The sequence below is a fragment of the Hippoglossus stenolepis genome, chromosome 4 (genome assembly GCF_022539355.2).
Source record: "Hippoglossus stenolepis isolate QCI-W04-F060 chromosome 4, HSTE1.2, whole genome shotgun sequence".
Lineage (NCBI taxonomy): Eukaryota > Metazoa > Chordata > Actinopteri > Pleuronectiformes > Pleuronectidae > Hippoglossus > Hippoglossus stenolepis.
In genome coordinates, this window is record NC_061486.1 from 15,205,741 (window position 1) to 15,226,849 (window position 21,109).

Below are 21,109 nucleotides of genomic sequence, written 5' to 3' on the forward strand. Positions count from 1 at the left end.
TGCCATCTGCGCGCATAGATGCACACACTTGTTTGTGTGTCTTGGCTGTGTTTTTTAAACCCACATTGCCGGCCTCTCCCAGTGAAAAACACGCAAGACGTGAGTAGAGGCGGTTGTGTGAGGGATACTCTGCTCATAAGCTCCATACTCCGTCAGGCCAGTCATCTCCAGCTGCCCGCATGAGACTTTTGTCTTTGTTAAATGTTGTGTGACAATGAGATTTTCCAAAGTGCCATCTAGATAAAGAAGTGGATTGAGAGAAAGAGGGGGAAAGAGAGGAGGGGGCGACTCCGATAAGAGCCGAGATGGTCTGGTCATAGTCCAGCAGCCCTTCATCACCGCTGCAGCCCCAGATATATCTCCCCTCTGTCTATGAAGCACTCACATGCACACCTTCATCACTTTGTCTCTCTCGCTCTCGCCTTCACAAACTAATACACACGCGCACAAACACACCTCTATTCCATCACTGCAGCTCTAGATCCTCAATCGATCCTCGCGTGCACCCCAGCCCCCAGCAGCAGACACCTGCAGGTGATTGATCCCCAAATCAGTCCCTCACAACCCCAGTGCAGTAAAAACCATAACAACCCATCATAAAAGCTGATTTATCTTCACCTAGCCCTGGGCCCCACTGTTAGAATATTAACCCAAAAGTGTATGACACCAGAATGATTGGTTTGGAATTGAATAAACCTGGGGAGTATTGACGCACATGTCTGATGGTTCATATCAAGTCTGAGTGCTGAAATGTGCCAAGTGAGATTGCATTATCTCAGAACACTGGTGCAGACACACACCCACGCATCAGAGAACTTTAGTTGTTTGCATCTGGTCTTGTATGTACAACGCTGCGTGCAGGAGATCTGTAGGATTCAATGTTGTCTTTGAAATACGTGTTGCTAGATTCATGATTGCTGCATGTACAAGCTCTTATTAAAAGTATACACATTGGATTATTGTTTAAGTCACACAGGGATTTTTGTCTAATCTCTAATGTAATGCATAACAGCATCCTGCATTTTGAACATTGTATGTGATTTCTTATATCTTTGCAATGTTGCGATACAGTATCCTTAAATATATTTATGACAATGGCAAGATAAGATAAGATAATTGATCCAACGGCAGGTAAATTTATACATTACAGCAGCAGATAGTCAGAATGAGGAAGACAAGACAACATATAAAGGTATAAAAATAGAATAAATGGGGCAATAAAATAGAAAATATAATTAAATATATGTACATAAACCTTTCACTACAGATGAAAATATTTGGAGCGATATGCACTTGAGAAAAAAGTGCAGTGACACAGGATGATTGCAAGAAGATGTATAGTGTATTTATTTTTTAGTTTATGCCTGTATCAAGCATGCACAGCAAGTATGAGATATATATATATAAAACATATATTCAATATACATCACTAAATATAACTAAGAGTTTGAAATATTACGCAGCTCCTCTAGAGTCGTTAATGTTCAGTTTGAAATCAAACAAAAATACCATATGTCAATTTTTGAATTTTGTTTTCAGGGTGTTTATATGTTTGCATGTGTCGGTGCATTACTCCATGTGTGTGTTCCTGTAGGAAAATGGTGCCCAAGCCACATTTTAATGAGAGCGTTGGCCTGGATGCCAGAGGCATGGTGCACTGGCAGCGGCGGCAGCGTGTGCCCTGTACTCAGCGGTGCAACAAGCTTGCAGGTTAAATATAATCCCAGCCTAACTCAGGGGCCTCTTTGATGCTACTGAAAGCCAGTGAAGCCTTTAATGGGAGCCACTCTGTGTCCCTGTATGTTATGAGCAGGCCGCCTCGGCGTTCCTTCACTTCAGGTTTGCTGCAACTGATTTGTTGTTTTTCGAGTTAATTCTGACTTTAATCATGGCTACATACACTGAGCTGAGCAGGGTAACAAGTGTGTGTGTGTGTGTGTGTGTGTGTGTGTGTGTGTGTGTGTGTGTGTGTGTGTGTGTGTGTGTGTGTGTGTGTGTGTGTGTGTGTGTGTGTGTGTGTGTGTGTGTGTGTGTGTGTGGGACACGCTCTCACAAATTGCTTATGCTTTGCACTTACTCAAGAACATTTTCTCACTTTCTCACATTGCAGTTTTGACCACTTGTAAATTTTGGCTAAGAAATACCCATTAGTCCCATTTGTCATGTTTCACTATGTTTTTCTCCCGCAGTACAACAACATGAGCCTTTCTTTTCTTTTCTTTGCAAAAAAAAAAAGGGAAAATACCCAAAACTAGCAAGTATATGAAACGGTCTGTGTATCCATGAATTTCTCCACCTGCCCTGCTTTTAAAAAGAATATATTTTTCACCAAATTAAGTAATCTCTCTGACAAATATGAACAGGTTTTCAGTTGTAAACGCTAATAGAGAGGTTGTATGAGAAATCTCGATTTCATTAGCTTCATTGAATCATTTTTATCTTATTTCTAAAGTCGGCTTACACCCTACATTTCTCCAGTGCCCCCTGACTCCCTTTTCTTTTTAATCTCGTATGACATGTTGTAAGTACCAGCACTTCACTTAATCTCCAAGGACAGGTCAGAACAAGACAAGATAACTTGGCCTGTCTTGCAACCATACACCATTTCCTCCTGTCACTGAGCCCAACTAAAAGTATAGCCTATCGTCTGATATCCGCCAACATTAAAATATTAGCCTTGCAATTAGACACGGCGTATGAAAAGCAGATCATCGCGGCGCTGCAGCGAGAGCCCCGACTTTAAAACGTGAGACGAGAGCTCAATAAACGTAATGAATGTGTGACACTTGAACATCTGAAGTGCCGTGTTCAGTTCCACACGGCTTTTTACCTCTGGTACATAAAAAGGGTCTTTTAAAGATGATATCTATGAGCGTTTTAGAGCCAATTTGTTCACCCTGCGGCGACCGGCAACATACTCTAATTACCTCCACCCACCAACCCACTCACCCCCCCACCCCCTTCCTCTTTTACTTCACTGGACTGGAGTGGGACGGAGGGGCGGTGGGGCGGTGGGGGTTGTTTAAGTTTCCAGCCTGTCTCGTGTGCATAAGAGCCATGCGCCCGCTGAATTTATGCTCGGAAAACGTGACCTCTGACCCCCTGCGCGGCTTTATCGCACCCCGTAGCCCACATACAGTGTGGCCCTGTGTGCATGAGGCTAGGCGAAGGAAGTGTCTGTGATTACCACAGCCTGTGCTACTTTCTATACATCACCCCCACCCTTTTCGAAGACCCCCAACTGCAGCCACATTCCAGGTACTGCTCCTCAAGGAACAACAGCACACGTTTGGTTGCCAATCATCGTTAAACGGAAATTTGAAATTTGCATTTCCCACAAGCTTCATCTTTGCATCCACGCCTTCCGCCGGGATGCTCAAAGCATTTTTTAACAGTAGCTTTGCTTTGCTTTGCTGCTCTTTATAATTGACTGAGCATGTCCTGTTGCAGTGCCTGGTCACGTCCCGACATTCCTGCTGTCAGTGTTGATTTTAGCACAAGCAACGATATATCTCATTCCCATCGAGGGGCCGCTAAACATCACATTTATTCTAGTTAAACATCCATGATACAGAGATGAGTGTATTTGCACCATTTAATCCAGCACTTCTGCATCTGCACTTCAGATTACAACGCTCACTGGGTGGATATTATTGTTTTTTTTTGGTTGATGTTTTTCATGGAATGGATATAATTCCAAATCCTTTCTCTATTTTCTCTTTCTCTTTATTGATCTGCAGCTATAGCTCCACAATATGCAGTATCCCTGTGTAAAAGGCCCCTGTCACTCCTGCTCTGAAGCTGCTAAATGAGATTAGATAGTTTATGTCTTCTCATAAATCCTCTCAAGCGAGCATCATGTCCTGTGATGTTCCGCCTTGTTCCAATATTGACACTTGTCTTCATAAACTTGACGGAAGGAATACAAATGCCCTCGTGGATACAAATGGGCTCCTTCACACCACGAGAAGAAAGCCCCCTATTGATAAGATAAAAAGTGTAATCTTTTAGGGTATGACTGAAATAAATGATATATGGAAATCTCTACGCAATGCTCTGGTTGAGCTGTCACTGCAGCTAGATGTGGAGAACAGACAAAACCGAACAAGCTGCTGCTCGGGGGCTTGTTCCTCTGCAGGCCGCAGAATTTGTCAAGAAATCATCCCTCTCTCTTTTTCTCTTTCTCCCTCTCTGTCGGAATGCCTGGCTGACCCCCGGCAAATGAAAATAATCCAAAGTAATTAGAAGTGAGCTGGTCTGGTCCTGAGAGCCCCCTGACGGCCGGGTAAACATGGCGGAGGAGGAGGGCCGGGAGGGGGGCCCGGCCCAGCAACTAGAGGCAGGAGGGAAGGAGGGAGGTGGTGGTGGGCTTGGGGGGTCTGACCTTGTCCACATAAAGCAGTGATTTATGAAGTGCAGGGCACAGCAGCAGGGCTTCTGTCTTCTCCCGCAAAACCAAATTACTGAGGTGGAGATTAACACGCCGCGCTCACAACGGGCCTACTTCCAGAGCCGAGGAAATTTTTTATTTACATTTTTCCCCTTTCATTTCCTCTGGTCCTGTTTTAATGGTAATTGGGCTGTATGTGGACACACCATGTCTGTCCCCTGAATATATGTGGAACTCCAGGCCACACACTTATTGTATTGTATTGCGTCTAATCTTGGCTGAGGGGTTGTGGTAATTGAAAGAGAAGCAGAAGAAAAAAAGTTGCGCAAAACTGTAGGTTAACTGTTCTGTTTGAGCTGCAAATGAGCTTTTTACCACTTGATTGAATCGGCCCACATTAAAAGCACAAAAATTAAATGTGCATGCAGCAAGGGGGGCGCGTGTATACAGAGGCATGATGGAGACTTAATGCAGCTTTGCGCCGGTGTCAATGGGAGGTCTCGGCCGTGAATGGTGGAACTATTTCATGTGGATTTGGCTGCGATATTTTTCTTTCTCTCCTCTCTTTTTTTGGGTGCTTTTTTCTCTTTTTCTTTCCGCTCTCCTGGAGGATGTGCTGGAATGCACCACCACACAGGCCTGCGCGCCCTGTTTCCATGTGGCCCCCTCTCAGAGCTCTGCAGCGGGCACACGGCTCTGCAGCAGCTCGATGCATGGATGGAGTCAGTTTGCAACCCACTCGGGGATCCCCCCTCTTCTTCTTCTTCTTCTTCTTCTTCTTCTTCTTCTTCTTTTTCTTCTCCTCCTCCAGCATGCATGGTCTGATCTGACATTACATGCATGGTGCTAAAGGCAATCTTATTTTCTGTACCAGAAAAAAATTAATATTGCTGCAAAGTTATTCAAAGCTGAACCTCAGAACAAATGAGATGCTATTGATCATAAAAATTATTTGTGTATGAATCGTTTTGTGTGTGTATGTGTGTGTGTGTGTGTGTGTGTGTGACTGATCTCCTAAAAACAAACAAGAAAGCCTGCAAGCAAAATAAGCCACGGGCCCATTATAAGCAATTGAACCTCCTTTTAAAAAAATTTCACAGCACTTTAAAGCCTCGGCACTAAACATTATCCGGATGCTGTACGTTTTAAGAGCCATTTAAATAAGTATGAAATGCTGTGTGGTATATGATACAGTCGGAACTAACATACCCTGCAGCCTGCATGTGTTTGTCTTTGTAATTTGTTGATAAACAGCTTTTTCTCTCCAGCAGCATGTCAAAATCATTATGATAAAGGCGTGGTATAATTCACATTAAATAGATCTGTTTCATCTCACAACATCAGAACAGTGTTTATGGCAGATTGCTGGAATAAATAATAATAATAAAAAGAGCCATGCCTCCTCGAACATCATTCATTTATTAACAAATGAACAAAGTGTTTTAAATTCCCCTCCATCCAGCTTTTATAGCCGCTCACTTCAGGTGATTATATATTCAAAGCTCCTGTGCAGCTGAATCCTTCATGGCACCGTCCAGCTAACCTGACACATTAATGTAGATGTTTGGTGCTGCAATTCACAGAGAAATTACAGACCCCCCCCCCCCATCCCAATATAGTAAGTCAGAAAGCTGAACAAGTCAGATTCACAGCTCAAAAGTGATCCACTTAGAAAGTTAGATTTTTTTTTGGCTATGGCTGCCAATTTTCTTAAATCTGAAACCTATGACCCTTAAAACTCACAAACCTGCTTGTGGGGATGAAAAATAGTGCAACTGCTTATTATAGCATCATAAATAGACATATTCAAATAATCAAACTTTATTTCTTAGATGCACGCAGTTTTTCCTGAAATGCACAGATTATGTTTAGCGGTGTTCACTACATGACAAAAGCAAATGCAATCATGATTAACTGTGGTTTTTGTCAACTTAAATGTTCAACTATGAATTCAAATATTTTAGTTTAAAAAAAGTTTCATTTCAGTTGAGCCCGCCATCTCCTGGCAGGGGGAAATAACTGCAAGCATGTCTTCATATTAGTGGGCCATGCAGGCTCAGGGGGTCCCGCCACAGTTACCCCCAATTTACCCCCACGTGAAGCCACAAAACCCCTGCGTACTTATCCTCTTTTTTCAGACATTTTCTCCGTATTTAGAAGAGAGAAAAAAAAAGAAAGCAAGTAAAAAGAGCTCGAACCCCTCTCTCCTCTCTCCTTCTCTCTCTATCAGGGCCAGAGAAGCCATGGAGCAATCACTTTCCCAGATTACTTGTATTTAATACACAATGCATCATAAAACAAATCCCTCATCCTGACAGGAAGAAAATAGAACAGCTCATTCGACTTGAGCTTTCCCAATTTATGGCTAAATTAAAAAGGCTTCCAACAATGGACAAGTCGAAGGGAGGCAGGAAATCAATGACCGGGGCGGACCGGGGTCCCTCCTCGGTTCTCAAGAAGCTGAGCGAGACGATGGGAATCGGTGGCGGGGTCCCTGCCATATTTACACGTAATTTTTTTTTCCTGTCCTTCGTGCACATTTGCGCCGCGATTTTTACCTAAAACAATGGACATTATCTGGGAAGGAAGGTCAATGTCACATGAGCGAGGCGCGTTATCCATCATCATCTGCTCCCATCAGCCAAAGTCCTGTCCCCTCTCTGTGGCTTTATGAGCTGCCATAATAAAGTCCTTCTGCGCACTGACGACCGGCACGTTTCTTTCTTATTCTTCATACCAGAACATCCCGGTTTAATCCGTGTTTCGTCACAGTTTCAGGCTCAGCTTTTAGCCCAGAAATGTAATTTAAACTGCACCAGATTCTGCTTTTCTTCGGGCCGCTGCAGGTGCACGCTCACAGGCCAGAGCTGAGAGGAAAGTAAAGATAAATAAAATCAAGACTGATGCAAACACCAACAAATTCAACATTTCCGTTTTTTTCATTTATTTTTATTTTTATGATCATTAAAAATAAAAAATCCTAGTTCGTTTATTGTAGATTTGGGGGAGGGGGTGCACGAGTATCATTTACCTTATTTTAACAACCTGCAGCATTTGTTGTGCGCGTCACAGATAAGCAGGTGATTAGGTCAGTGTTTCCAAAAATGTGGCTGAGGGACTCCTAAATGGTCCTTGTGGAGTTTCCTTGGGGTCTGCGGGAAACTCCCAAGTGTAGTTGTTACATGACACGAACACAATTAGAGAATACGGAGAATTTTCTATAATTAATATTAGATTTATTTATCGTCTCATTCTGTTCCTAAAATGCATCTCAGCTGCGCATCATTGGATCCTGATAATAAATACTAGAAAAGCGTTTTTTATTTTTTTCAGTTGGGATGTTCAGGTTAATAATGTCATAAAACGGTCCGTGAACCCGCGCCGATATGTTGTGTAAAAAGTTTTGGGAACACGTGGATAACGATTTGCCTTTGATGCTTGTGTAGGTTCATTAAAACGTGCCGCCTGTCTTTGTGCGTGTGTGAGTGTGTGTGTGTGTGTGTGTGTGTGTGTGTGTGTGTGCAGTTCATCCCTTCAGAAGCCCCATCCCGACCTCTCCCTGACCCCGCTCACCCTCTCCAACCCCGGACCCTGTCACTTTAAAATTTACTGCGGAGAGGAGTCGCTTCCGACCCGGGAGGACAGGGAGCAAAGGACGGTCCCCGGTGCTCCTCAGAGTCGCCTCTCTCGGAGGGACGAACGTGCCTTATTATTATTATTATTATTATTATTATTATTATTATTATTATTATTATTATTATTATTATTATTATTTTATACCGAGACAAAACATGACAGAGAAACATCACACAATCTGTCCGGGACGCGCAAAGTAGAGTGGGGGCGATACTTGAAATCTCCCCCCTCCCTCCCTCCCTGTCCTCCCCCACCACCGCCGCCCGAATCTGTCCGCTATCATCCGAGGAGAGAGAGGGGGGGGTGGGGGTGGGGTGGGGGAGGAAGAGAGGAAGAGAAAAGTTGAATGGCTACTAGAGGACACCTGGGTGCGGCAGGACAGGAGGGGTGACACGAGAGGAGCGGACGAGCCGAGCGAGGCGCAGCCACAATGAAAAGTTGGGAGCTGGGTGTTGATGCACCGGAGGGGATTTAGTTGCGACCCCGCGGATGTCTGCGTGACAGTGAGGGGGAAGATCGACCGAGTCTGCGGTGTCTCCGAGACAATACTGCGCGAGAGCGTGAGAGAGAGAGCGAGAGAGAGAGAGAGAGAGACGGGGGATCTACTTTTACGCACGGCGCGGTGTCCGAGGGACGGTGAAGCGTGCGCGCACCGGCGAGGAGTCGACTCGTCCCGCGGAGTGAGGACGCGAAGAGACACCGAAACAAAAACACAGCCACACGCTGGTGCTTTCTTTTTTTTTTTACTTTTTAAAAAACTGGAGAAGGAGCCATAGAAGAGACGATTTTTAGTTTTATTGTGTATCCTCCGCGTTTTTTTTGAATCACTTTTCCTCTCGGTGAACGACGCGCTTATTATCCCAGGAGGTTTTTAAGTGTGACACGCCGGTGCACAAGAGTTTCAACGGTAAGAGGAAACCACACGAAGAGGCTCCGTTTGTTTTATGAAGCGATTTGCACCGAGAGCAAATAACAAGACAAGTAAAGCTGCTGTTCTCTGTTCGTGTCTTTGTAAACTTAAGTTAATTTCATGAAAAGACCTGCAGCTCGTTTATTTGTATAGATCCAGTGTTCCTCTGCACAAAGGACTTTCTACAACCCAAATATTTATTCAGTGCCAGGTTATAGATGACACAGTGGTGATTCAGTTTTCTGCTTCCCAACATGATCGGCTGTGTCTCCCGTCTATTTCTTATCACTCGCGGTTTCCCTGCAGTTGATTTGTTTCCCTGTAAAGTTTACAGCTGCTGTGTGATGAATATGAACATGTTAAAAAAATGACGTCAAGCTGTTTACAATCCATCCAGAGAAATGTCGCGTAAATATTTCGTAAATCCACTGACCTCACGATTTGCATAATAATTCACTTCATTGTGTTTATTGTTGTTTTGCTCTTGACGTGTTTTCAATTGTGTTTTGGATCACAGCAATGCAACAGACTTATTCCTTTATTATTATTGTCTTTGTTATTATTTATAGCATTGATTATTATTGATGCTATTATTATTGTTGTTATCGTTCTTATTTTAATTAGTATGAGTACTAGTATTATTATTATTGTTAAGATCCTTCTAATTTGTATATCCCTTAGGCCCATAAGAACAGATATTATAGGTAGTTTCGAGAATTTATTCGTTAAATCTGCATTTTCAAAAACGAATTCAAACAAGCAACTATAAAATCTTTTAGCTGCACCTTTTTCTAAATTTTTTCGTTTTTTTCGTTTATTAGTATGATAATACAATAATTATTAACCAGAGCTGATAGTGAACTTAAATTAGCTTTTATTTGTTGCATTCCATATATTTATTTCCAAACATATAAATACATTTGCTTTACAGGGGTTTTACCTTCTGATTTTGGTGCTGATTTATTATTGTCACTCAGAATCATGAAAAACACAATAAAATTTACATAGTTTTATTGCTGTAATGGAAATGACACAATTCATTGAAAGCTTATCCAGGTTTTTCTTTTTTTAAGTAAAAGATGCCCACATATTTATTGCATATTTTATTTAGTTTTCTTACATTTATTGTTATTATTTTGTGGTTTTAAGAGTTACAGTAATTTCCTTTATAAATTAATAATAATAAAATACATATATCTATATAGGCCTATACTGGAGATCATTTTTGCCAACAGTCTCTAATACACATGATTATTTTCTATATTATATAGCAATTACATTGCCTTTTTTCCCTCTATCCAAACCTGTGTGTGTGTGTGTGTGTGTGTGTGTGTGTGTGTGTGTGTGTGTGTGTGTGTGTGTGTGTGTGTGTGTGTGTGTGTGTGTGTGTGTGTGTGTGTGTGTGTGTGTGTGTGTGTGTGTGTTGCTGCATGCCACAGACCAACTCCTAACATTTGAGTCTTATTTCTCAGTGGGAGGTATGTGGTTAGTCAGTGTTTGGACACAGTAACCTGGACTGATACTGATCAAAGTCTGATCTCTCTCTCCCTCCCTCCTTCCATCTCTCTTCCTCCCTCTCTCTCCCTCTCTCTCTGCAGATCTTGGATGGTTCAGGCCATGTGAAATTTTGTGTGGATGCCAGCAAGCCAGATATCGGGAGCTGGCTGAAGCACATCCAGTTTGCCCCTGTGGCCACGCAGCACAACCTGACAGCGTGCCAGATAGATGATCAGGTACGTGGAGACACTTGCAGCGCGCCGCCTGGCAGACCAACAACTTCAGCGAACACACACGAGTCGAATATGATCTGAAGACACACATGTGGATGACTTGATGTCCCCTCATGGTGCCGTGTCCTCCTCTGAAGCTACACGCTGCTTTTATTCAAACACAGCTCCGGTGCCAGAAGGCTTCCCTGTATTTTCCGACGGCTGTCCCTGTCTGCGCGCTGCTGTGTTAAAAGGTGTTATTGTGATCTGAATCAGATTGTCCCATGAGCGGCTGGCCCACCCTGCCTTCACCTCACTTCACACACCCACACACCCACACACCCACAGCCCTCTCTGCGCTGCACCACCAGAGACTCCTCACTATCTGTGCGTGTGTTTTCCTTCTGTAATTGTGCGCTGGCTTCTGCCCGTGCAAGGACCACAGGGCAGGATCAGAGGAGGACCGCTCCACAACACTTCCCCAGTACCACTTGCGATATAAACTCTCAGATATGCCAGGAATGTCGCAGTGCCTTTTGCTGCTGCTCACCTGGTCTGTGCAGGGGAGGTGTGTGCTGAACGCACGTGTGGGCCCGTTCGCCCCAGTAATCCCAGCGCCAACAGTGGCTAAACTTTATTTGACACGTGTGTTCGAGCAAAGCGTGGCTTGACCCGAATGAAAAAACATAATCTGGGTTGCGTGTTTGTCGTCACTTCTCACTGGTGGTCTGCTTGAGTGTCACCCGATGAAATACAAGCAGAACAAAGTACACGTTTATTACAATAATCCAAATACAGCGGTGGCCTTTTGGAAATGTAATTTACACTTTAAAAGTCAACTTCATTGTCAATTCTGCCACCTACCCAGTGTAAACATACAAGTACACAAGCTACGTATAAGTACACAACATATAAGTGAGCAGGCAAAAGGGCACAGGGTAGAGTGGATATTTCCTAGATGATGATTTTGGTTTCGTTGGTCATGAAATACTTTTTACCCAACAAGTAAAAGTGAACAAATCTCCTGCTCCTCCTTCACACGTCTCTGTTCCTCTCACCTTCCCTGTGCTCTCTGTAAAGCACTGAAGGGAGCACATAGCCCACAATGGGAGGGGAGAAGAAAAGATGCTTCCCAGTAGTACTTACCCACTCTCGTTTAAAAAGAAAAAGAGACAATCAGGCAGAGGGAGCTTTCCCCCGAGCTGCCCTCTCCTCGAGGTGTGACTCGCTGTCAACACTGCGGTTCTGCTCGGGTGCCCGTGTAAGGCTCAGACAGGTCACGGACATGGCTATGATGAGGTGATTGTTAAGTATTACACACTGTCACAACACGGCACAATGTGGTGTCTTTAAGCCTTCCGGGCCGACATTGGTGTTTTTGAAAACACACTGTAGCGTCTCACAATGGCTGTCTGTAGGTGCAAAATGAATAGACCAAGTGGGGGTGGTCTTGTAAACCTGCTGTCAGTTTGCAGGGCGTCTGTGTGTGTGTGTGTGTGTGTGTGTGTGTGTGTGTGTGTGTGTGTGTGTGTGTGTGTGTGTGTGTGTGTGTGTGTGTGTGTGTGTGTGTGTGTGTGTGTGTGTGTGTGTGTGTGTGTGTGTGTGTGCTGGTGTGTGTGCCTGTGTACATGTTTATGTGCTCGGACTTGTTAGTGTGTGAAGTGTTTCATTATGTATTTGAAGTGTGTGTGTACACACCTGTAAGTGCCTGTGTTTCTACATGTATGCATGTGCGAAGTCTTGTGTGTGTGTGTGTGTGTGTGTGTGTGTGTGTGTGTGTGTGTGTGTGTGTGTGTGTGTGTGTGTGTGTGTGTGTGTGTGTGTGTGTGCATTTAGTTTGGATGGTTAAAGTTAGGGTAAGAGGTTAGGGAATGTATTATGTCAGTAAGCGTGCTCACTAAGAGAGAAGTACAAACGTGTGTGTGTATAAATGCTGTAGGACTGTGTTTTTTGTTCACTGTGGTTCAGATGACTCCCCGAGCTGGAAATGTTTAAACACACAGTACCTGATTCCAACAGGTTTTTACTGCCACAGTGAAATTCTGAGTCGCAACCACACATTACACACTGGCCACACATATGTGCACCGTCACCAGCTTTCCACTGAGGGGCCTGACGGAGCAACCTCACACGATCTGCTAAATCTTCCCTCAGAACCAATTCTAAATCTCCTCACATAGTGTCATCCGGCCGAGATGATTTGTTGTGCGATTTATTACGAGAGGGCGCCGCACGACGGCCGCAATTTCCAGGTGTGTTGGTCATTATTTAGTCCTCGTTCCTCTCAAGCACCAATTTTAGGCCTGCCAGTGTGAGAGAGTAAAGCTGGCCTCTGTCCTCTTATTTCTGACCCAGTTCTGTTTATCATAAAACTTTATGAGCAATCTCTGGTAGGTGAGGGGTGGGGGGGGGGAGAGAGAGGAATGAATGAGTGAGGAGAGAGGGAGGAAAAAAGGCCTGTTTTGTCTTGACTGGAGGAAATGTTGGGGATAAGACTTTGCTTTTCTCCTCTGGTTCTCCCTCTCAGTTTATTTTTTCTGCCAGATCTAGTAGATTGCATAGCGCAGTATAAAAGATCTATGTTTTGAAACCACCTGCAGAAATATTGTAGAAAAATTATAGATTATATTTGTTTCTCTGTGATGCCGACTTTCGCTGTAAATTCAGTATATTTAAGTGCATTTAAATTTGTTGGCTTGAGTTTAATGCCTTTTCTATTTTATTGCTTTATATATTGGACATTGCAGAGTGGACAGAAACAGGAAAGACTGGAGAGGAAGGAGATGGCAGGTGCTGCAGTTAGTGAAATCTGTAGTTAATTCAACGCGCTATAAATCGTGTTTAATTCATTCTTTTACAAATAGAAAACAGCTCTCTGAAGAGAATGGGATATTTTGCACGTTTGGCTTTTAATTAGAAACTTGCATTTCTTAAAATGCAGGAAATAACAAGGAAACTTGGACAAGATCATTTGTAACAGTTAAATCTTTCATCTGTGGCCTGCAACCTGCTGCTTCGACACAGAGCTCCACTTCCCCTGATATTCTCATGTGATTGGATACACTACAGCCTGAGCATTGCTTTACATAGATTCCCTTCATGATCCCCTGTGCTTTTGTCGTTAAGATAATTACAGCAATTAGTGGTTTAAAAACCCTTTACTGCGCTGTGGACTCTACTGATTCAGTTGAAAGAAAAATGGATTAAAAGTGTAATTACCATCATCCAACGAGGCCCTGAAGAGCCTCTCATAAGACAGTGCAGAGGGATATGAGCGTTAATCTCATCCGCTCTATTGATTCTCACTCGCTGTTGAGTGGAATGAAGTGACGGAGGGGCAAATTAGCAAACCCCCCCCCCCCTGACGGTCATTCGCTATGTAAACACACTGAAGGTGAAAGCGTGAAGTGAACATAACTCACTGAGCTTATTCACGTTTCGGGAAAAGAATCTGGAATTCATGGTTTTGAAAAAAAGAGGTGGCTTGTATATAGATTGCAACAAAGTACATTTTCATATTTTTGGCTTGGAACGGTAAACATTGGTGATTCATCCTTTATGAGATACCAGAACGTTTCTGCTTCTTCAAAAGGTCACTTTCCCACAGCTCAGTCCAACGTGAGCAGAACGACGTTGGCTTCTTCACACGTTCGTCCAGTTTGCTGGAACCAGCTGTGCATTGTGTGCTGCGGCTCTTCACTGCTATCGAGGATTCATTTAGATGCCAAGTGATGGGGACTGCCAAACACACTGTACATGTTGCACGACCCTGTCAGCAGCAGGGAGGTCACAACACATGTGGACATGCAACGTCATGCAAACAGTGTTATTGGATTACTTGTCTAAGCCTTTTTGAAGCATATTGTTGTATCTAATGCTTTTTTTTAATGCTAGAAATGTGAAGCTATACTTTACGTTCTTTTCCAAGACATTGAGTTTTTGCTCCAAGGGCAGTGCCCAGATTCAAGAGTTCATCTTGGCAGGGCAGCGTCAGTGAATGGCATACCTGTCCAATGAGCTCTGTGTGAGCGAGGAGTCGGCCAACAGGGTGCGACCGGGGGAAAATGTGACTGTGTTTACTTTGCTAATGACTAATGGTGTCAAGGTAACAAAGCAGTACGATTGTGGCCTCTGATCCTCTCGTGGTTATAACCTTTGACAGAGTGTGTGTGTGTGTGAGTGTGAGTGAGTGAGTGAGTGAGTGAGTGAGTGAGGGAGATAAGTGGTCAAAACATGAAGTTATATAAAGTGAAATCATAATTTTGATGTTGCTTTTGGTTGCAGTGAGAATAAGTAATGACCTTTACGTTGTGGCAGCTGCCATCCACAGCTGGAACCAAGACGACCAGTATACAGAGTAACCTGCTATTTTAAGCCACTGTGTGTGTGTCTGTGTCTGTGTGTGTGTGTGTGTGTGTGTGTTTAGTTGTTGTTGGCATATCCATGACCTGCTTTAAGGAGGACCTCTTTATGATCAAGCAGAGTATGACTCGCTGTGTGTTTGTTTATCTATGTGTGTGTTTTCACTGTTTATCCATAGCGACCCCTCGTGGGAAGGGCTAGAGCTTTTTTGGGTAATTCCCGTCATATTTGTAATTACCCTCCCGTTTCTGGTCAGTCACTAACTCTATGCCAAAATACGTCTCCTCATGTAGACAGAGAAACAGAGCTACAGATGTTTATTGATCACTTAAAGAGAGCAATCAAAGGTCAAACTCAGGTTCTCGCTGATGCTCTTCTCCACTACTTCGACATATGTTTCTTAATTACCCCCCGTTATTTCTGAAACGTACAGAAATTATAGACTTATAGTTGCGTTCTACCTTGAACTCGTGCTCTTGTGTTTATGAACAAAGTGGTTTTGACAGCATCCATTAAGTTTTATGTTCCGAGGCCTCAGTCCACGCCCTGGTAGCTTTCCAAAGAGCCTCCCTCCTCCAGCCTCGGTATCAGTCTCTCCGAGCGGAATCCCTGCAGACGCTCGTGTCTGTTTGAGCCGCTGCCTGATTGTCTCTGAATCACAATATTTTTGTGGCCTTACAGAGGTGACAGACACAGGAAAGAGAATGTGTCTGTTTGCATATGTGTGCTTCATGAATGTTTGCTCATTTGTGTGTCTGCGGTGGAGACAGACGTAGGAGTTGGGTTTGTCAGTGACTAAAGCTGCTGTTAAGAACCTCACTGCTCAGTTCTCTTTATATTTATACTAATGCGATTGACACTTCTGTATCTGACCAGAACAAGAAAACAGCGAAGAGTTTAATGACTGCGACCCTTCTGTTGGTCCACAGAGACCTCCAAAGGCAGATTAAAAAGAAGAATATTTTTTAGGATTAAGTCAATTAGTTGTTAATAATTTACATGCAACATGTCTCTCCAGGTTTAGATGCGTTTATGCTTCCATCAAATCAGTTGCAGTGCATCCATTCATCCTCCGTTATTGATATCCAAGCGATCTGCCTTGGCCAGACTCTGCTTACTATTGACTTCTGCTCCCTTTACCCCAGTGACTCCCAAGTCTATGAAACTTCCTGTGCCTCAGTGAATCACAAAAAAATGATATATAATATATCATTTGCCAGAAGCTAGAACAATGTCACAGACATTTATAGAATAGTCGACAGAATACATCACGATCTTTTATTGTGACCGAGATATTTATCAAAACCCTCTGTGGAGCCGCTGTGGCTCTAGTGGTCTAGCTGTGCTACGGCCAGAAATTCCCTTAATGAGCGGTGTACCTGCGACCCATGCCTTCCCAGAAGCCCCCAGGAAGGGTAGGGGGTGGGGGGGTCCCTTCCTATTGCATTTCTAATGAATTCCTCTGTCATCATTGTAACGTCTATGTGGCAGAGGAAACTAATATGTTAAACTTCCAAAAGCATGCCAAAAATAACGCCATGTCTGATTGTTTCACAGAGAAAGGCTATTGTGTGTCCATGGGAAGTGCGCCGCAATCCCAGGGTCTTTCAGCTGATTCTTTAAAATGACTGACCCTGTCTGCATGCAGCCAAATATTTAGCAGCAGCGTGATTCCATAATCTGTATGCAATCTATTCTGGTTTTCTAATCTGTCTTTTTATGTAGAAATGCAGACTTTTTAACGTAGGAGCATTCCGTGGAGTTGTGCTGTATTTAATGAGCACATAGAAGTGATGTTAGTTCTTAAAATGATCTCACTGTGAGTTTCATCCATCATCGAAATACTCACTTAACGCAGTGCATTTTTTTCAACAGCTTGTTTATTTTTGCAGTTTATCACCATTCTTGCTCTCCACACATTTCTTGGCGGCTTCCTGACAACTACATGCATTATGGGAGAGTCCAGTTAGCGTGTGTGTGTGTGCTTGTGTGTGTGTGTATTCTACTTATAAGACGGTATATTTATTCTGCAGTATGGCTGTTCGCACTTCCACTTTGTTTCCGTGTAGATGGATGTTTTACGTGATGATTAATTACAAGTTAATGAGTGTGGGGATTTTCATGTGTATGTTTTCTGTGCGTGTGTGTGTGTGTGTGTGTGTGTGTGTGTGTGTGTAGTTGTAGTGGTGCAAGTATAACAATCATACCCAACACAACTGTATAGTCAATTTGCATGTGTGTGTATTTTAATGGTACCAAGAGCTACCCAAAGTGACCTCCGCTGGTTTAGAGATTTGATTGCTAAGCCCACATTGCAAAAGACGAAAAAACCTACAACATCGAAGGCAAATGGCAAAATGTCAAATTCTGCACATATTAAAATGTTGACCTCTACACTTTTTTGTTTGACCTTTAACTTTAAATCATAATCCCTGTGCGTGTGTGTTGCAGATCTTCTACAAAGTCACCAGAGAGATTTTCCCCGGTGAGGAGCTGCTACTTTTCATGAAGGCTGAAGAGTATTCATGTGATACCATGGCTCCTGATATTCACGGTACGCACCACACAAATACACATTTCTGTTCAAATCTAAAGCAACACATACTTCATTACACAGCTATTGTCCCCCCCTCCCTGTCACCTTGCAGAGGAGAGGCAGTACCGCTGTGAGGACTGTGACCAGCTCTTTGAGTCCCGCAACCAGCTGCTGGACCACCAGAAGCAGCCGTGTGGGATGCCCCCCTCCTCCTTCCTTAACCCAGGTTTGACTTCTTATTCTTTTGAAAAGAGGGACTATTTTCATGTCATTGTAAACAGTGGGTATAGTGAAGAGTGACAAGAAGGATGTTTAGAATCTGGCTGGGAGAACATGACACTAATGATGTAAGCCTCTGAAAAGGAGATCACAGTAATACACTGTGGAAAGAAGAGTAAAAAAACTGGCATTAAGAGCATTTAGTTTTAAGTAAGTGTAGAGTGAAAGAAAACTGCATGTGAAAAACGTTAAAAACCAAAATATTGGTAGATGATTCCATTGAAACCATCACGACCACTGTGCTACACAGGTAATGCATTGATGTAAAACTCTGCATGTTGTAGCAGATTTACTGTATGATTCACACTCACAGCATGAGTGTGAATCATATTTACCTACATCATCTATGTAATGATATAGACAATTATTAAAGACAGCAAACATGCACCCAAACAGCTCATTCTTATATCATTTGTATTTTTAAGTTAACTTGCACCACCTGCAGGCTGCATGAATTTTGAAATATATCTGATACATAAGCTTAAAGAAAGATCCAGATTTCTTCTGCAGTATAGGGTATATATACGTTTAAAGAGTGGTCCTGCTTGGATTAACCTTTTTCTGATGAATCTAGGAGGGGACAGTGACCTGAATGCAGAGGAACCTCAAGACTTGCGACCGCTCCACCTGTCCCACGGTCTGCACGAGTGTAAGGAGTGTGACCAGGTCTTCCCTGATGCTCAGACGTGAGTGAGCAGCTGACGCGCTCAAATAATTTATTAATTTTGAGAGAAATTTTGCAACTTTCATTTCCAGATGCATGCGGAGAGCTGATAGGAAAGAAACTTCTCCATATACTGATAAATCCATATTTTCTGTCCCTTGCAGCCTTGAGGGCCACATTCTGTCCCACTCTGATGAGAGGGAGTATAAGTGTGACCAGTGCCCCAAGGCCTTCAACTGGAAATCAAACCTGATCCGACATCAGATGTCACATGACAGTGGCAAGCACTACGAATGTGAAAACTGCTCAAAGGTAAAGTGATGACTTTTGAAGGGGCTACGTTTTTGTGTATTTGTCTACAGGTCTGTTTAGTTTGTATAGTAGGTGTGAATTATTTCTTAACGCTTTAAGAAGCAGATAATAACTCCGCCCGATGTCTGTGTGGTTCCTTCCCTCAGCAGGTGTTCACAGACCCCAGTAACCTGCAGAGGCACATCCGCTCGCAGCACGTCGGGGCTCGGGCCCACGCCTGCTCTGACTGTGGCAAGACGTTCGCTACGTCTTCTGGCCTCAAGCAGCATAAGCACATCCACAGCAGTGTCAAGCCCTTCATGTGTAAGTCACTAAGACCCTACCTATGTAAGTCTCCTCAGTACGTTATAACAATAATAATAACAATGACTGCTTGTGACGTGCCTTTAATAGAACACAATGTTATATTTTTTTGCAAAACTATATTGTCTATCCTTCCTCAGCTGACGTGTTGGTCATGTAATGCTCTGCAGGGATTACACGTGGTCGATAGAGTAGCTGTGTTTAGAGTGGCAGCACCATTTCTTTAGAGTCAAGAGTCACCCAGTTACATCTGCATCAGCACTCTCACACACTGCTGCTATGGGGATGGCAGCATTTAAACATTTGAATCAATCCCATTTGGTTTAACCTCACAGTGACCCAGCTTGACTGGCTGTTAATGCTGCAGCTAACACACACACACACACACACACACACACACACACACACACACACACACACACACACACACACACACACACACACACACACACACACACACACACACACACACACACACACAATCCTCAGCTAACTCCTGCAAGACCCAAACACATTTTGACCTTTCACACTTTCAACACCTCAGACCACCGATCTCATCTCCTTCCCCTAAAGCATTATGACCTTCACCCTTTGCCCCTTTCGTTCTCTCCTTCCCCGACACTACACACCAGCACACACACATGCAAGCTCACACACAAAATACACGCACTCTCCAAACACACACGTACACACACACACATGTGTATGCATAGGTCGTAGTGACTGCATCTCCGCTGCAGACCTCTGACTCTCCTCTCCCGTTCCGCCACATCCACCATTCCTCACAAATAGCAACCACATGTACGGCCCTCTTCCCTGTGCTCCCTCTGAATAGGAGTCCATTTGCTGTAATCAGCAGAAAATATGCAGGTTCGAAAACAGCTAATGTGCTGTGTAAAAAAATAGAGACTACGACATGCCGGCTGCCTGGGAGAAACCATGTGTGTGTCTGAGATGTTTGTTTGTGCGAGTGCTCTTTAAGGGCACGAATGTGTGTACGTATGTTTTGAGACAGTATTACACTGTATGCATGCGTCATTCTGTTTGCATGTTAGTCTGCACGGTGTGTTTAATTTGTGTGTGTGTGTGTGTGAGTGTGTATCTCAGAACTTTCACCATTATAGAGGAGCTCCTGCTGGGTTATTAATTCAGACACTCAGCTAGCCGCTACATAGCCACCACTCCACTCCCAGGAATGTGTTTATAATATTTTCTTACAGTTTATTAACAGCTGATGAATGCACATGTGTCGTGAGTCAGGTCTCACACTCAGTGTGTTATGCAGTTGCGTTGTTGGTCTGTAAATGTCACAAGTACATGATTTATGGTGCAGGGCCTTTTTTTCTTGCAGTTTTTCCCTTCCCATTTGGCTGTACACACACACAGAGAGAGAGAGAGAGAGAGAGAGAGAGAGAGAGAGAGAGAGAGGATATGGAGAGATGGATACAGCTACACCCTGCAACACACACTTTTAATTATTATTTGTATTCCGTTAGAATCATTATTTGTGTTGCCAAACTGTGATACAGTTTTTCAAAACCTAACTTGCCTAAGTTGCTTTAATCAGTGTAAAAGTATTAATATAATTCCTTCATCTGCTTTGCAAGACAGAAACTTCCTGAGAAGAAAATCAAAAGAATCCACCAAAAAAGAAAAGAAATAAGATGACATTAACTCCTGGCCCAAACTATCCTGTTTAGCTTTTCTCTGGGGTGTTTTATGTAAATCTGTTTCCACAATACTTTTCCCCTGCTCTTCCTGTCGATCTCCTTAAATTGCCTCTTGTGCACCTTGAGATTGGAAGGCATCCAAAGTATGCAGAGGTGTAATCACAGTGTGAGCCTAACCACTTCCTTATCCTCATACTGAAGATCTAATAACATTGTGAAGCAAAATCAATCATCCAGAGCGGCTTCTTGCTGCTTCATGAAATAGTAGGTTTACGTCTATTTGAAATGTCTCATGTAGAGTTTCTGATCTGTAAAACATCCTATATTATAGAAGGGGG

General features: G+C 43.3%; 1 protein-coding gene across 8 annotated transcripts in view; it reads left to right on the plus strand.

Moving 5' to 3' along the window:
* Nucleotides 1-21,109, plus strand: part of mecom (MDS1 and EVI1 complex locus) — a 140,135-nt gene that overhangs the window by 102,178 nt on the left and 16,848 nt on the right. For 2 of the 8 annotated variants that reach the window (XM_035155191.2, XM_035155192.2), the window contains exons 3-8: nucleotides 10,535-10,669; nucleotides 17,459-17,561; nucleotides 17,656-17,769; nucleotides 18,397-18,508; nucleotides 18,651-18,798; nucleotides 18,945-19,125. In XM_035155191.2, the coding sequence (XP_035011082.2) occupies nucleotides 10,535-10,669; nucleotides 17,459-17,561; nucleotides 17,656-17,769; nucleotides 18,397-18,508; nucleotides 18,651-18,798; nucleotides 18,945-19,125 (793 nt within the window). Of the gene's footprint in view, nucleotides 1-8,358; nucleotides 8,934-10,534; nucleotides 10,670-17,458; nucleotides 17,562-17,655; nucleotides 17,770-18,396; nucleotides 18,509-18,650; nucleotides 18,799-18,944; nucleotides 19,126-21,109 lie in introns of those variants that run through there. The other 6 variants (XM_035155194.2, XM_035155195.2, XM_035155196.2 and 3 more) reach the window with 4 other exon arrangements.